General features: G+C 26.3%; 1 protein-coding gene across 1 annotated transcript; it reads right to left on the bottom strand.

Moving 5' to 3' along the window:
- Window positions 1-93: 93 nt before the first annotated feature.
- Window positions 94-4,183, bottom strand: LOC127264035 (TATA box-binding protein-associated factor RNA polymerase I subunit B). The gene is made up of 5 exons (XM_051293371.1): window positions 3,791-4,183; window positions 2,686-3,216; window positions 1,073-1,861; window positions 839-972; window positions 94-742 (listed from the first exon to the last, which is right to left on the bottom strand). Exons 2-5 carry the CDS (start codon window positions 3,209-3,211, stop codon window positions 275-277), a joined length of 1,917 nt encoding a protein of 638 aa, XP_051149328.1. The 5' UTR covers window positions 3,212-3,216; window positions 3,791-4,183; the 3' UTR covers window positions 94-274.
- Between the last annotated feature and the right edge of the window lie 13,620 nt (window positions 4,184-17,803).

Here is a 17,803-nt window from a genome sequence, read left to right as displayed (position 1 = left end):
TACAAACTCCAACTACTCATCACTTTTTTCCCTTAAAAACATCGAATTCAACCCTTTTTTATTTTTCATACTAAATAAAAATTAAATTTTCAATTAAAAAATCACATCAAACACCACTTCAATTCAAATTTTACTATTCTGAACCCAAACCCACCTCCTAAAAGTTACCTACAACGTTTCATTTCTCTATCTTAGAGATGATCAAACACTAAACTTTTATGCACAACAAACAGATCAAAAAAAAACTATTGCCACAGCAAAGAAACAAATAATTTCAAGAATTAGAATCCATCGGATCATTACCAGCATTTTGTACAGCACCATCCCGACAAAGATTGCAGATATCGTAGTCGAGGCTAGGATCAATATGCAACGTCGAATCAATCCTATTCTCCAGCCACTTCAATCTCCTCTCCACACTCAGCACTGCTTGATGCATGATCCGGGCTTCCACCCGGGCAACCTTAGCACAAGATCGGAGCAAGATGTAGTAATCGGCGTGCACAGCATAGATATACATATGCCTCTTTCTCCTGGCGTAGTGGAGATAGTCACGCCTCTTTATCCGGGTTCTCGGTGAAATATAGCAGAACCTGTTTTCCTCCATGTCCAACATCATTTTCTTAATTGCTTCGTCCTTTGTAGTGTCGTCTGGAATTGGACTCCGACGTGCAGAATCATTGGAAGATCTCTTGTTAGATTCTGACAAGTTTGCTGGTTCTGTATCTACAGGCGTAGAGGGCTGAAATCGTATGGTAGGAAAAATGTAGGTTCAGATCATTTCAAAGCTCAAATTTTTAAGATTGATTCAGAGAATGGAATTCGTCACAAGACTTACCTTATGGCTCTGATAAAATTCCCAGAAGTCTGATATTAACTTTTCTTCCTCAAGATCCTCGTACGATGGTCGTAATCCAGCAAAGACTACATCCTTGCAGTACTGAAGGTACGAAGACAGATCGCGAGAATATGCTATGCAAGAGACAAAATAAATTCAAATTAGTTTCATTGCATATTCAAGAAAATTTAGGGTTTTTAATAAAACTGTAGGTTACTGTAAAATAAATGTTACCAGGTAAATCGTCTAGCTCGTTATATTTTTCTTCAAGAAGCTGCAGAAGCTCAGCAGTACTCAACCTACTGTCCTGAATATCCGATTCAATACCACAATGCTCTGGATTGTTGGAAGATGAATTTCTGTCCAAAGATGTGCCTTCTTCATTATTATCTGGAGATGGGGAACAGTTGGAACTGCACAAACTAGATTCCCAGATTCCATAACCGTTGATGTCAAAGAGAATTCTTATCGCCACGATCAGAACTGACATGACGAATGCACGAGTGGGGATCCTTTGCTCGTTAGCTGACAGGTATAACTCCGAAGGCATAGACCATTCACAAATTTTGCACGACACAGGCAAAATATCCTCAACAGGAAGTGATAAATCCCGGCAATAGCGCAATGCAATCGCATAGAAGTTCACAGGAGACAGCTCCAAACCAATTGTATTAGCGATGTTTGCAGCCATTGACTCCAGCTTCTGTAATGATGGGGTGTGGTTCGGTCTGAACATACGGCTGGTGTGGATTGGACATGCATTAGAGGGAGAGCCAAGCTGCGTCTCGATTTTGGAAAAAGCAGCAACATACGGAAGCTCTCCCCCGAGCGTCCATTTCAATATGTCGGATGGTAAAATCGCCTCCCTAGCAACATGACAAACCAGGTACGAAATCGCTAAAGAACAATGTAGTGGTATTGCATTTCTTAGAGAACGAAACCAAATATGTACTAAGCGCTTCCCAAAAATGTTAGTGGGTTCATCCTGAAATTTAGCACTAGGCTGAATTTCCTCTACTTCCCCTGGATAATAAGGCAGGATTATGATTAGCTAAAATGCATTTCACTAGCGTGTATTACAAAAGAGAGAATAAGGAAACCAAAACAAAAGCGAAAAAAAGTTACCCTATGCGATCCTTGCAAATAATCTACGAGGATCATTTCAAGATAAAAAGATCCAAGGTAAACTGATTTTTTTATCATGTAACTAGACCTCTTTATCATTTTAGCCACGTAACTGAAACATATCGCAAACTAATCCTGCAAGTAAAAGATTTTTGCACTTTTAGTCCTCTGGTACCGGAGATGCCTATGTGCACCCGCGTGGTTCGCCGGAGGACATGTGTCGTGAATTTTTTTTTTACAAAAAAATTATTTATTTATTGTCTTTTCTGTAAAAAAATTTTAAAAAAAAAATTCAAAAAGAATTTTGAAATTTTAAAATTTTTTTATAATTTTTTTTTTTAAATAATAAAAATTCACGTGTCCGCCAAGTGTTGCTAACCTGACGGACACATGTTCTTCGGCGAGCCACGCGAGTGCCACGTAAGCATCTCAGGAGCCAAAGAACTACAATTGCAAAAATTTTCATTTACGGAACTAGTTTGCAACATGTTCCAGTTACTAAACTAAAACGATAAAGTGTTTAGTTACGAGACTAAAAAATCAGTTTACCCAAAAATCTAAAATCACAAACATTGATTCCATATTACTATTTTGCTTGTATTAAAAACAAACAAATTACCCTTCCAAGTTTTGAAAAGCACAAATTGTTGCTTACTTAATGCCCACAAGAAAGAACATAAATCATATAGCCATTTGTTTAAAGTAAGGATAAAAGTATGAACCTTGAGTTTGGGACTCAGAATCATGAACAGCCTTGTCTGCCCAATCATCAGCCATAACCCGAGTGGATGCGAGAAACCTCAACCATAGAGGCCCAACAAGACCAATAATTAAAGGGCTTACGCTGAACTTTTCAACCAAAGCCCGGCATTGCAATTGAATCATAACTTGAAGCCCAGTCACATACCGTGACCTAATCTCCGAATAATACTCTTCATAGCTAAACTTTTTCCTAGAAAACCCAAAATCCCTAGGCCCATCTGCCATAGCATCCTCCATATCATCCCCATACTGAGATGTGTCGGGTTTTATTTGAGAAATTGGTTCAACAGCAAGAGCAACGGAAGGACGCACTCGGTTGCAACTGGCAGTGTAATGGCTGAAAAATTGCTCTTCATCGATTCCAGTATCAAAAATATCATCTGCTTGTGAGTTGCAATAACTACAATAGAAGAAGCCATCGTCTGCTTGGGTAAAGCCTGCATTACTACCACATACTTCGCAAATTCGCTCTACACTCCCCGCCATCACACCTATTCAAATATAGAGAAAATTTTAAAAATTTTGATGTATAAAGAAAGGGTAACCTTTGGGCGTAATCATTTGAAATTGAATTGAAAGACAAATGTTCCAAACAACCAACAACAACATACTCATACAAATAAAATTACCTAGTGCTCTTATCATTTTCAATACATTAAATTCAACAAATAGGCGAGCAGATTCAATTAACAATAGTATATATACTCTATATCTACTTCAACCAATCCTCCCACGCCTAAACTGCACATTGACAGCAATGTAAGCAAAGAAACTGAAATAGAAGTAAAAGGGAAAATTCAGTAGTGCATCGTTGGTGAGGATTCATAGTTGAGTTGAAGATAATGGCTATAAAATCTGGCAAACAACTAGCAACTACAAAATACAGACGATTCCAATGGAATGACTTCATTCACATTCAATAATGCCCATTAGCTTCACAATATCAAATTATCAATCCAAATGATATCACAGCAAAAGCCAAATGAAATTCCAATCTTGGATTAACCACAATTTACCTCCCAAAAATCAATTCCAAGTTCAATTTAAGCACAAAAGAAAATATACCGGGTTGAGGGGATGACCGGCGGTGGTTGGAGAAACCGGCGTCGGCGGTTTGGATTTTCTGGGCGAGGAGGCGGCTGGACGACGTTGACTGGAGAGGAAGAAAAGGCGACGGCGTGGCTCGGCGGTTGTGAAATAGAGGGGGGCGAGGGGGAGACGGAATGAAGGAGAAGCGGCTGGGGAAATCGGGAAGCGGAGTCTGGTGTAAAAGAATGCTGGAGGCTGAAGGAGTGGCTGGGTGGCGGCTATTGTTGATGGCGACGGGGAGTCGACGCCGGCGGTTGTAAGGAGAAGGGTGGAAGGCTGCGGCGGCGGCGGCGGCGGCGGCGGTGGTGGTGGTGGTGAGAAGAGAGAAGAGAGGAGAGACAGACGGTGTTGTTGGTGGGTAGGGTTTAATTTTTGTTATTATTATTATTTGGATATGATTTATTTAAACATTATGTATTTAGGGTGTGTTTCGTTGGGGTTTTGGATTTTAGATTGGGTTTTGAATCGTAAAAATTTTGAATTTGAATAACTGTGTGATGTGATATAAATAGGTATTGATGTGATATTTTGAATGTAAAATTAATTTTTAGTATAATATAAAAAATAAAAAATAAGAGTTTGATTCGATGTCTTGGGGAAAAAATTAGATAAATAGTTGGATTTAAATCCAATTCTCCAAACAAACACACTCTTGGATAATTAATGAATTTTATTTTTCCTCAATTGTATTTTAAAATATTAATTATTATATAAATTATAGTATAAATTAAAAAATTATAAAAACATTTTTATTTGTATTTTGCAATACTATTATAACTATATTTCCAAAATGTAAATAAAAGCCTAGCAGGACAGAGAGAGTACTCTATTATCATTCTATTATCTTCCTTAGAATTTTAGTTCATAGGTTTGATTGGGCTTTAATTACTTTATTGGGCCTTACTAAAATAATATCAGGCATATACTCCACTATATAGCCCAAGAGATTTTAAAGCCCACTAATTATTGTGTCCTATTTAATCTCATAGCAATTTAATAATAATAAATAAATAAATAAAAGTAGATAGTAAAATATAAAATATACATTAAAAAAATAACTCTATTATTTCATATTGTAATCAGTATACGAAAATATTTAAAATTCTGTTCTTAGTAGTAATCTTAATAAATTAAGCCAAATGCCCAACATAAAATTGGGCTGTAGAAATTATTTTTACCCTCAGTGTATATTATATAATAATTTTTAGAATTATATAAAATTTATTTTTATTTAGACTATCATTACATTATTCTATTAAATTTATATATTTAAAAAAAAAAAAAACAAACCTCACCTTGCAAATTCTGACAACAACGTATCAATGGAGAAATGAGACACGTTTTTTAAATTTCAGCGGCACAGATGTAAGGAATTTATTTTATTAGCAATTATTGATTTAAATCAATAACTTGTCTCCTATTTATCTACAGATTTGTTGGGCCACCACCCAAATAATTATGTCCCTACTAATCAAATTTAATTTAATTTAAAGTTTTGCGATAACATAAAAAATTATTAAATTATAATATAAGTATAATACTCGCTTTGATAAAAGAATTGGTAAAATAAGTAGAAAAAAATAATAACAAAATTATTATTATATGTTAAATTAAAAATAATAAAATTATAGGTATAATTATTTTAATATAAATAGAACATGTATAAATTTAATAAAAATAAAATAATTGACATAATTTTTATGGATATATATACACAAATTAAATAAAATTCGTATTTTATATTTATTAGATGCGAAAAAGTATATTAATTAAAATATCTTTACAGAGTACCATAAATAGATTGTAAAATAAAAAAATACTTTTTAAAATTATTCAAAAAAGTAATGGTATTTTAGTCTTTTATCTTCTATTTTATACTCACTTTCAATTAAATACTATTATTCTTTAATTGTCGTGTCCATTCTCAATAAGACATTTTTTTTGACAGAGGAAGTGGTATTTTATTTATATTTAAAACTATTATTTTTTATAAAATTGATCTAAATTAATCTTTATACTGTTAATTAATACTCCCTCCGTTGCAAACACCCTGCAATATTTTCTTTTTTGTTTGTCTCAAACTCACTGCAACATTTCCAAATTTAGAAATAATTAATAATATTTTTATACATATATTAATATACATTTCACTTTATCTCATCACATCACTCAAATAAAAAAACAAATAATCATTTCTCTATCCAATTACATCACTTAATATCCAAATTATCTCAAATTACCATACTTAATACTCCCCACTTAAATTTTCGTGCCAAACACAAATGTTGTACGGTATTTGGAACGAAGGGAGTAATATTTTTTTTTACAAAAATATTATATAAAACATTTGATTTTTTTTATCATTTAAAAAGTTGTCAAATTTTCAAAATTTCGGTCTAAACAGAGCTAATTTTTAATTTTTGTAAATAAAATTTTAAATTTAAATGTAATAATATATAATATTTTAATATGAGTTATTAGGTGGAACCCACAAAAGAAGATAGATGAGATGAGATAAAATAAAAAAAAATTACCAAGTCGCCCATGTTGTAATAATTAGATTAATTGACTGGAAATGTGGTTAAATTTTTATGAGCTAATAAATAAAATTAAATTATTGCAACCTGTATTTATATATATATATATATATATTAATAATAAAATAAATAAATATATGGACGTGGTTAGGTAATCCAATAGGGAGAGATTTGGGACCAATTTGGACCATGCATAATTGCACATTGCAAAATAATATTATTATTATGCTACAAAATCAAGTGGACATTCCTCTTTATAACACAATTTTTGATTGATTTTGATTTTAAAAAATACGTTTACTTATTTATAATTAACATAAAATAATTTTATAAAAAAATTGAAGTTTTAAAGATAGATAATAATATTTATTTTTATGAAAGAATATATTTGTTAAGTATGTTTTCATTTAGTAATTTTTACTAAAAATATAAATGTGTCAAGAATTATTATGAAACAGACAAAGAATATTGAGACAGATGAAGTATATTATTATCTCTCTATTACTTTACACATTTTTTCGAAAAATATTGTGTGATTTTTTTTTATATACTCTTTATGTTCCAGTACAGATGATATTTTTAAAAATATTTAAAATTCAAATAATAATTGAAATTGATATTTGAAACATAAATCAAACAAACTTTTAATATATATATATATAAATATATATTTTTAAAAAGACTTCAATTATTATTTCGTTTTTGGCCCATTCAAATTTTAAAAAATATATATATTGTTAATTTAAAATCATAATGAAAAATAAATGTGTAGATGATTGCATTCCAAGCCTATGGGAGCTGAATAAAAGGACGAAAACCACACTGTATATAAATACGCACGGTACTAATATCTGAATAATAATAATAATAATAATAATAATAATACTTTCTTTATTTTAAAAAATATGTTTAAATTTTGAAGCACATGTTTGAATATGAATATGAATATGAATTTTTAGTATATTTTATAGTAAAATAATAATAATAATAATAATAATAGTATTCCCTCCGTCTCATAACAAAGTATTCATTTTTCAATTTTAGCCCGTCCCACATCAAAGTATCAATTTCATTTTTTTTAGTAACTGTACTATCTACCTAACATTACAAATACCCTTACAACTTACAATATATTACACAAATGTCATTACCTTTATATTACATATACTAATAAGGTTATTTTAATCATTTCTATTTTATTCTTACTATATCTCAATATAATACTAATATTTTTAAAACTATGTGCAAAAAGCAACTTATGGGACGGAGGGAGTATAATTTTTTATTAAAGTAAAAATATTTTAAAAAGACAAAAATTATAAAATTTAAAATAGCATATTTTCTTAGGACATCTCCAATCCATAGTTGTTAATGGCGCTGGGTTGGCTTTTTTTGGCATGGGTTATTTTCAACCAACGCCAAATCCAACGCTAATTTTTTGCGTTGTTCTATTTTTTAAAAAAAATTTAATTTTTAAATTTAATTTTTATTTTTTAAAATTTTTAAAATTTTTATTTTAAATTATATAAATAAAAAGTTGTTCTAAATAATAAAAAAAATTAAATATTTAAAAAATAATAATAAAAAATAAAGTTATAATTGAAATAAAATTACTATAATAACTATATATTTATAGTTAAAATTGGATAAATAGATTGGAGTGGTCGGAGATGCAAGTGAAATACAAATAAAAACAATAATGTCCGCTAAAGGATCTGTCACTTGAATTGCAAATGCATGCACATGTCACGTGACCTCTCTGCCATTATTCTGTTACGTCCATCACTTTCTCCATCAATGCAATCAAAGCCTTTTTGTACATCATTTTATAAAAGAACTGTTTATGGAGTATAATAATGATTTGTTTGTTTAGTTTTTTTTATTTGAGTTTTCTTTTGTGTCAAAGTATAAAAAATTGTATTAATAATATAAAAAATAATATTGTATATTATTTTTTTTAATTTTGTAACTGTATTTATTTATTATTTTAATTTCGTAACTGAAAATTGCTTTAAAATAGTTTTATAAGTGAATTTTATTTTTTTTGTACATTTAGTTATCTGCCATCGAAGATGCCTACAGGCATGCCGGATTACATGTGTCTGCCGTCTCAGCACAACTTGGCATACTCGTGAATAAAAAAATTAAAAATTATATACGTGTCTACCAAGTGACATTGACATGGCGGGCACATGTTATCTGGCACTGGAAGACTAAATGTACAAAAAAATTTCACTTACAAGACTATTTCAAGACAATTTTCAGTTACGAAACAAAAATGATAAATGCGTCTAATTATGAAACTAAAAAGGCAATTTACACAAAAATAATATTTTATATTGAATTTTTATTTTTATAAAAAAATAAAATTATATTAAAAATTGTGTAAAAAAATTTTGTGCAAATAAACACTAAACTTAATAATCATTCCGGAATAAAGCACTCTAGAGGAGGGAGTACATATATCTATTTAAACTAAACATAAATTTTAAGGAAAAGTTGTTGGAATATATGGATATTGCAAGAATAAATGTGAAATTGAGTCGAGGATAAATTATCTTTCTGAAAATTAGATACGCATCGATAGTGTCTTCGGTGGTTGGCGTTCTAACCCAAAGATATAATAGTTTTCATCTCTAATGAGAGTGACACCTCTAATCGTTGGAGCTTCGGCGAACAAAAACGAGAGAGGAACTGAGTGGGGAGGTTATCGAAAAGTTAGAAGAGATGAGAAAAAAAGAAGATAATTGTTGATACTATTTAAAATATTCATTTTTTTACTTTTTTTATACTATTTTACTTTTACTATTTATATTTATATTTATACTTCTACAAAATATTCTAATAAAAACTGTAAAATATAAATTAAAAAATAATTTGTTTGTCCGTTAGTTTTGTATTTATTTATCTTTGTAATTTACATAAAATATAAATATAAATTTTATGGAAAAAGAATATATATAATAAAAAACACACTTAGGGTGTGTTTGTTTGAGGATTTGGATTTTGAGTTGGGATTTGAATAGTAAAAGTTTTGAATTTGAATAGTTGTTTGATGTGATATAAATAGGGGTTGATGTGATATTTTGAATGTAAAATTGATTTTTAGTATAATATAAAAAATAAAAAATAGGTGTTTGATTTGATATTTTTTAAGAAAAAAAATAGAATGAATAGTAAGAAATCCAAACAAATCTCTCAAACAAACACACCCCTAAAAAAAGAAATATACTAATTTTATGGGAATATACTGATAAATTATTGGTATGTGACTTTCAGAAAACAGCAATTATTTGAATGGCAGAAACAGGAACCTCCAAAAAATATTTATTGTTATGGGGGTGCTGCAATTTTTTATTTTTTATGTTTTGGGCCCCTCCAAAATATATTTATTGACATGGGGCTACTGGAATATTTATATTTATATATACTCTTTCCTTATTTTTATATTGTACTAATTTGTTATATTTTACATGTATTAGGTAGCTTATAATAGTAGATTGATTAAAATATTATTAAAATAAAATCAATAGATTGTAAAATAAAATTATGATGTATTTATAATAACTCTATGTAGAAATGATTTCATAATTAAAATTTTATTTTGACGTAAATAATTTTTATGTAACTCGATCCTTATAGCTTGCTGGAACTGATGTGTTGATACGCGTGACTATGTTGTCAATGTTACGAGGGTGTCACGCATGCAATTTTAGTATCAAGAGACTATTTCTATCGAAATTTTTAAATTGTAAAATTATTTGTATGCAAAGTCCATTTATTTTAATAAAATAACAAGGAATGTCATTGTTGATGATTAAAAAAAAAAAAAAAAAGGTTTACTCTATATTAAAATTAATAATACTTTAGTATTTATATGAAAATTACTATGTAAGAAAAAATGATATGATAATTATGGTATCATTGTGTGGTCTTGAATTTAAAATTTATTATCGTACTTCATAATACATCATGTACTACAAAAAAATATATAATATTACTATAAAAAATATATTATTTACAAATAACGCACTGTAATTGTTATGTAATTATATAATTTAAGTGTTTATTGAGTGGAGTTATAATAATATTATTAATTTTTTATTTTTTATTTTTTTAAAAAAACCTTAAGTATCCATTTGTGAGTTTTCAATGCGAAATTTACTACTCTTAATTATTATTATTATTATTATTATTTTTAAAGATATCAAATTAAATTGATATTTTAATATTAGCACTATGTGTATATATATATTTTCTTTACCCATGTATTTAGTATATTTTTTTATTAACTACTTGCGTGAATATTTTTATAATTACCTCATGCATTATGCCAAATCTGGAGTTGGTAGGATGAAGATATACTTTTGGAATTGTCTAATCTTTTTTAATTTTAAATTTGATGACAGGTGCTGAATTCTTGACATTCCACTTAATATTGTCAATTTTGTTGTTATAATAATAATAATAATAATCATAATAATAATAAGAGTAAAATTGCTTTTATGTGGTTTCGAAATTCAGTTTAAAATCTCCGTATACTTTAAAAATTGCATGGTATCCTCTTATACTTTAAAAAACGTTGTATGAAACCCCACCACCATGAAACTTTCCTCGTGTGATAAGAAGATGATTTTCTATCTATATGTTTTGCTTGGCATGGGGGTTTTATGCAATATTTTTGAAAGTATAAGTGAGCGTCATGCAATTTTTTAAAGTAAAATGAGGATTTATGCTGAGTTTCGAAACCACAAAGTGATTTCATGCAACATTTTTTTTTTAAGTATAAGGAACATCATGCAATTTTTAAAGTAGATGAGAAATTTAAGCTGAGTTTCGAAACCACAAGGGAGTTATGGACAATTTTGCTGAATAATAAGTCACAACTCACTAAATTTTCAATTTACCCGAATATTACAGTTCTCTTACTCGTTGGTACATTTTAAATAAAAAATAAAAAATAAATTCATATATACTCCACCCTTCATTTTGCATATTATTATTATTATTATTATTATTATTATTATTATTATTAGTTATGCATATAGACAGCTCTGTTTTGGACAAAGGTTTTAGGAATTTATTAAAAAAAATAATATTTTATAAAAAAAAATATATTTAATGTGATTTTTTTAAAAAAATAAAAAATAAACGGTATGAAAATTCTAAAAGTTGTGTGTAAATTAATGTTGTTACATATGATAGACATTGTATCAAAATTTATTGATTAAAGATAAATAGTGGGGCATACTGATAATTTTACGAAATGTAAGGTTCTATTTACTTACTATTTTCAAGGATCTCCGCTCAGACAATGATTTTCGGAGTTTTGACTAAATTTTAGAATATAAAAGAAAATTAGTATTTGATGTGATATTTTATGGAAAAAAAAAAATTCAATAGTTTATTTTTTTAAAAAAAATATATTATTTTTTAATAGTGCCAAAACTTCTAAAAATGTCTGTTTTAATATTCCCTTTCGTCCACTTATAAAGTTTACATTTACTTTTGGCGCGGTGTTTAAGAAATAATAGTATTTTAATTATAGTGAATAGTTAAAAGTAGTGTAATGATATTTTTGCCTTTACTTTTTTTTGTGTAAAAGTAATGATGTGATGTAAGGTAAGGGTATTTGTGGAAAAAAAATTAGGGTATTTAATGAAATGTTAACTTTGTAATTAGACGTCCCAAAATAGAAATATGTAAACATTGTAAGTGGACGGAGGGAATATTAAATTTGGAATTTTTTTTTTAATAGAAATAATGAAAATTTAATCTTTAGTATTATTTGATGTGATAAAAAAAATTCTGGGAATAAATAGTTGTATTATTATGGATTTGAAAAAAAATGTAAACAAAATGTAAGTGTAAGGTGAAATATAAAGATATTTTATTATATGTTGTTATGTCATATTTATTAAATTATAAAACAATATAAATTAATTGTAGACTGTCCAAAATATCAAAATGGACACACTATTTATGAAGGAGCAATGAATTAAATATATATATATATATGTGTTTTAAAAAAATAATACTTATATATATATATATATATTTAAATGGGGACCGTTCAAATATATCGCACGTTGACTTGTGACAATTAATTGTTTGTATTAATTTTGAAGACATCTTCACTATCAGTGTTTTGCAATAAAGAATGATATGAACTCTGATATATACATTATTGTCTTTTTCTATTATTATTATTATTATTATTATTATTATTATTGGCAATTTTCATCAAACACAGTAAAAATAAGAGAGTACTACAATTTTGTTTGAAATTCTTCATTACTTATATAATCTATTTTAAATATATGAAAATTAGGCTTAATTATATTTTTCCATATAAAAAAGTCCACATCAATAAATGTGTCAATTTCAATAATATCAGGTAAGAAAATTCTCATACGAAATTATTATAATAATGATATCAAATAAATTACAAGGCCAATTCTAACATAATTTCTTCATACACATTTAGATACCTTAATAAACTAAATTATAAAGACTATGTTCTCTTTATTTTTCTTTTTTAATTTTTCTTTTTTTTAATGAGTAAGTTTACTATTTTACAAAAATATAATAATTTTTCTAAATAAAAATATTCAATAATTATTTCTCTAATGAAAATAAAAATACAAAGTGAATAAACGTTAAGGGGTTGTTTGGTTCGTGGATTTTGTGAAATTCAATGAGATTTGGATTTTAAAATCCTAATGAATCCATGTTTAGTTATAAAATTGATAATGGAATTTTAAGTTGATGGGATTTTAAAATCCTGCAAATGCAGAATTTTTTAATAACAGTGTACCCCATGTTACTTTAAGATTCCATGTCATCTTTTTCATTTTACTATTATAACCTCCAAAAAAAAATTATATTTCTTTTCCTTTTTAATATTAAATGTATAAAATATATATTTACATTTAAATTATATTTTATTAGTTTTATAAAATATAATATTATATTTAAGCATACTACTACAAATCATATAGTATTTATTTATAAAAATGTTATATATATAATTCTTTTACTAATGATAATTTAAATAAATTAGTAATTTAAAATATCAATTAATAATTTAAATTTATTTTATGGTGTATTAATTTTGTATTTTTAGTTTAAATTATTATTTTTATATTAAATATGAGAAAGAATATCGATAGTATAAAAAATAATTAAATTTTTGTATTTTTTAGTGTATAGATTATATATTACAGTATGTATCTGGTATGAAAATATATTATATATTTTATTATTAATCAAAAATCGTATTAAAATTTTTTTATTATAATACACTAAATTTAGTAAAAAATAAAGTTTACGGGAAAAAAAATGGATGTAAAGTTTAATTTATCATAATAAATAAAATTCGTGAAAGGATAATTACGTCATTTAAAATATACAAAATCAAAATCCTTGAACCAAACAACCCCAACCAAACACAGGATAGGATTCGAAATCTAAATACAATAAATCCCATCACATAACAATCTTATTGCAAAATCTCAGTCCCATTAGAAAAGTCCATGAACCAAACTCAATATAAATAATAGTTTAGTAATATTTCGAAAAATTAGAATGAATATTAAATCTCAAGTATAAAATTAACTCAAAATTTATTATAATAATTTTTTATAGTTCAAATTGTTTATAATTAAGCATTATACAATAGTACATTTAATTAAATACTCCCTCCGTCTCATGTAATGTGGGTGTATTACTGTAGACACGAGAATTTAGGTAAAGTATAATTAGTAAGTAATTAAAAAGTGTATTAGTAAAAATAATTATTATTTAGTAAAACTAATTATAGATTAAGATTAAGATAAATAAATAGTTTAATTAAAATTTAAAAAATGATAAAATTTAAAATTTAAAATGCGATTAAAGTGTATAATTATATTTCCAAAAATAAAAAGGACAAGTTATATGAGACGGACGAAAATAGAAAATAGGGACAAATTATGTGGGACGGAGGGAGTACAAACTTTAATAAGACCGTACAATTAAATATTATTTATATTATAATTTTATCCAAAAATATTAATGGTTAATTCAATTATACCATTTAAAGTAATGTCATCTTTTGTAAATGCTGTCTATGCCACGTAATATCCATGCAAATTGCCTGTCAGACTTTGTAATAAATATTGAAATTTGTTAATATTGATTATTAGTTTCCTTTAATTAATTATAAATATTTATTGATTACGTCCGTTACGTCAATTAGCATGCATGCATGCGTGCGTGCGTGGCACGTGATGCCCCCACAATGTCATTTGCATGTGCCACGCGCCATTTACTATCATATTTTGACCACCCTTGTCGTTTATTTGTATCTGAACTTATATTTAATAAACGTACGTATACATAATAAGTGAATTTCATTTAAAATATTAAAATTAAAGTATTATTTTATCTTAAAAGATATTTTCTAAAATTAATTTTTAAAAAACTTTAAATAAAAAAATATTACAAAAGTACATATTTTATATCTTTTACTATAAATATTTAAATATAATTGAATAATATACCTGCATATAGATATGCTATATGAATGTTCATATTAATGTATAAAATATTTTATATTTATTTGACCGCTGTTTTTTTAAAAAAATAAAAATAAAAACTGCTCTGATCTGTTTTATAAATTATATTGGTAAAGGTAAAAGAAATATATATATATATATATAATAAAGAAAATGACAACTATTTTTGAAGATTTCCAAATAAACATAATATATAGCAAATAAATTGACAAAAAGTAGTATGAAATTTAAGGATGGAATTGTTGTGAGATATTTTTATTTTTTGTTATATTTTTTTTTTAAGGATGTGGTAACACGTAGCTGCTACCAGGGGCGGATGTATGTGGGGCAGAGGGCTCCACCCCACCCCCTTATAATTTTTAATTCTTTGTTTTTATTTTATAATATATAATATAAAAATAATAAATAAATTAAAAATTGTAAAAGATTGATAGAATATTTATGTGAAAATTTAAATTTTGAATAAAAAAATTTATATGATAATAATTTTTTGATAATATAAAAATAGATATGACCAAAAAAGTAATAAATAATAATTAAAAAAATCTTCAAAAATTTCTCAATCAAATACACCGGAAATGATATTTTCAACAGCTTTTTTTTTAATAAATGTTTTTATTATTTATCAATTTCATATAATACAAAATTCATCTTGTAATACGCAGTTGTCAATGTAGATTGATATTTTGTAAGATTTTCAAAATATGATAACTCCATTGATAAAATTATTGGATAAAAATAGATGATCGTTTAAAAATTTTAAAAATTAGCCCCCCATTTCATCCTGGTTTGGTTCCGCCTCTGGCTGCTACTATTTGAATGCGCTATAAGTAAATTTACAATTGATCATAATAGTTTGCAAATTAAATTTGATAAAATAAATCACATTAGGTGAATCATATGTGACAGATAAGATCCGAAAGTTTCGGAAGTTTAAATCCATAATCTCGTGGACACGACTTTACACTGCGTCACCAAATCATCCTTGAGAGATATTTTTAAATATAAATATATATATAAGTATATGTACGTATTTTGTCTTTATTAGAACTTCTCAAAACTTCGCCAACTAACCAAATTTCTTATGACCAACCTTATATGCTTTTCACCTTATAAATAAATATATAAAAATTATACTAACAAACAAAACAAAAAAAGAAATTTCTTTTTATATATATTTGCGATTGCTTACTTGTGAATTTTATATTTATTTATTTAAGATGTTAATTTCACTTTCATAGGACATTAGGATGCTTTTGGGTGTAATTTAAAATTGAAATCAATATTATTAACTAAATATTTTTTTTAATAAAAAATATAAATTATTTTTTATATAAAATATTACGTCAAAGTATTATTTAAACAACTCAAATTTAATATTTCATTTAAATTAATTTCAAATCACAATTAAATAAATTGTTTTCGTAATAACATATTTTTTTTCTTACAAATTATTTTTAAGTAATAAAAATATAATATTTAATAATACTTTGCGTAGTTTTCAATAATTAACAATAAAATTCTCAAAAATTCTTAAAAAAATTTAATTACTATTTTATTTCAAAGCAAAATATGTTACTCTTATTTATCTATTTATATATATATGCATTGAATTTTGATATATTTTTTAATAAAATAGTATTTACATATTTGTATAAAGATGAATATGTAAATTTTCTTTTGAAATAAAATGAAATAATAAAAATTGGGGAAAAATACAAAGAAAAAAAAAACAAAAAGAAAAGAAAAATAGTAAACCCAATAAATCTAAAACACAAACGCACACTAGCAACCAAAATCATAACTAGGAATATACTTGTACGGATTGTCTACTTGTATTGTATTTTTATTTAATAATTTGAAATTTTATTATTATTATTGTGTTCTGTAAAAAATAATTAAGTTTAAATATTGACGCAAATACCAATAATAAATTAATAATATCACAATTTTTTTACATAAAAAACAATTAAGTGCAATATTATATATATATAATAAAAGCTATTTTATATTAAAAAAAAATAAAAACACAAATAAAATGCTATTTGCTAATTTCGAGAAAAAAAAAAAGTAAAAACACAAGTAAACAAAATTTTTTACAGTATTTCAATATAAAAAAATTGCTCCTATCACGTAGTACTATTTTTTCATAAAATATTTAAATTAAAAATAAATAAAAATTACTTCACCTAGACAATATTATAATTTTTAGATTTATTTGAAATTGAGTGTTAATTTGAGTCTAGTATATTTTTATTGAAAATCGTACATTATAAATAATACTCCATCCGTCCCACATACAGTGTCTGCTACACTGTAGACACTTATAATAATACTCCATCCGTCCCACATACAGTGTCTGCTACACTGTAGACACTTATAATAATACTCCATCCGTCCCACATACACCGTAGACACGGTATTTTATGAGGGGTGTAATTAGTAGATAATTAATAATGTATTAGTAAGAATAATTATCCTATAATATAAATAATTATAAATTAAGATTAAAATAACTAATTAGTTTAATCAAAATTTTAAAAAAATTAATTAAAAAGTTTAAAACGAGATTAAAGTGTGTAATCATTTTTCAAAAGAGGAAAGTGACATGGAATATGGAACGGACAAAAACGGCAATGCGAACATAGTATTTACGACGAAGGGAATATCCTTTCAATTTAAAATCAACAAACAAAATTTCAGAAAATCTAAAACAAGAACAATGACTTGTATATTTGTCGTCTTCTTAATTTACATATATAAGTTTATTTGAAAATAATATATACCTATTGAAATACTTCATCCGTCTCAAATACCATGTCCACGTTGCCGTTTCTGTCCGTCTCACATACCATGTCACTTTCCTTTTTTGGAAAATGATTACACACTTTAAT

This window comes from Andrographis paniculata, unplaced genomic scaffold (assembly GCF_009805555.1).
Source record: "Andrographis paniculata isolate CXL003 unplaced genomic scaffold, ASM980555v1 Contig69END, whole genome shotgun sequence".
In the NCBI taxonomy this organism is placed as follows: Eukaryota; Viridiplantae; Streptophyta; class Magnoliopsida; order Lamiales; family Acanthaceae; genus Andrographis; species Andrographis paniculata.
This window is presented reverse-complemented; position numbering and strand designations above follow the sequence as displayed.

What these genes read in the sequence shown, in the direction of transcription:
- LOC127264035 (XM_051293371.1), bottom strand. Translation starts at nt 3,211, where the DNA reads ATGGCGGGGAGTGTAGAGCGAATTTGCGAAGTATGTGGTAGTAATGCA. An exon ending in TTCTGAGTCCCAAACTCAAG is followed by an intron (nt 1,862 to 2,685) that starts GTTCATACTTTT and finishes CTTATTATCCAG; the next exon opens with GGGAAGTAGAGGAAATTCAG. An exon ending in CGAGCTAGACGATTTACCTG is followed by an intron (nt 973 to 1,072) that starts GTAACATTTATT and finishes TCTCTTGCATAG; the next exon opens with CATATTCTCGCGATCTGTCT.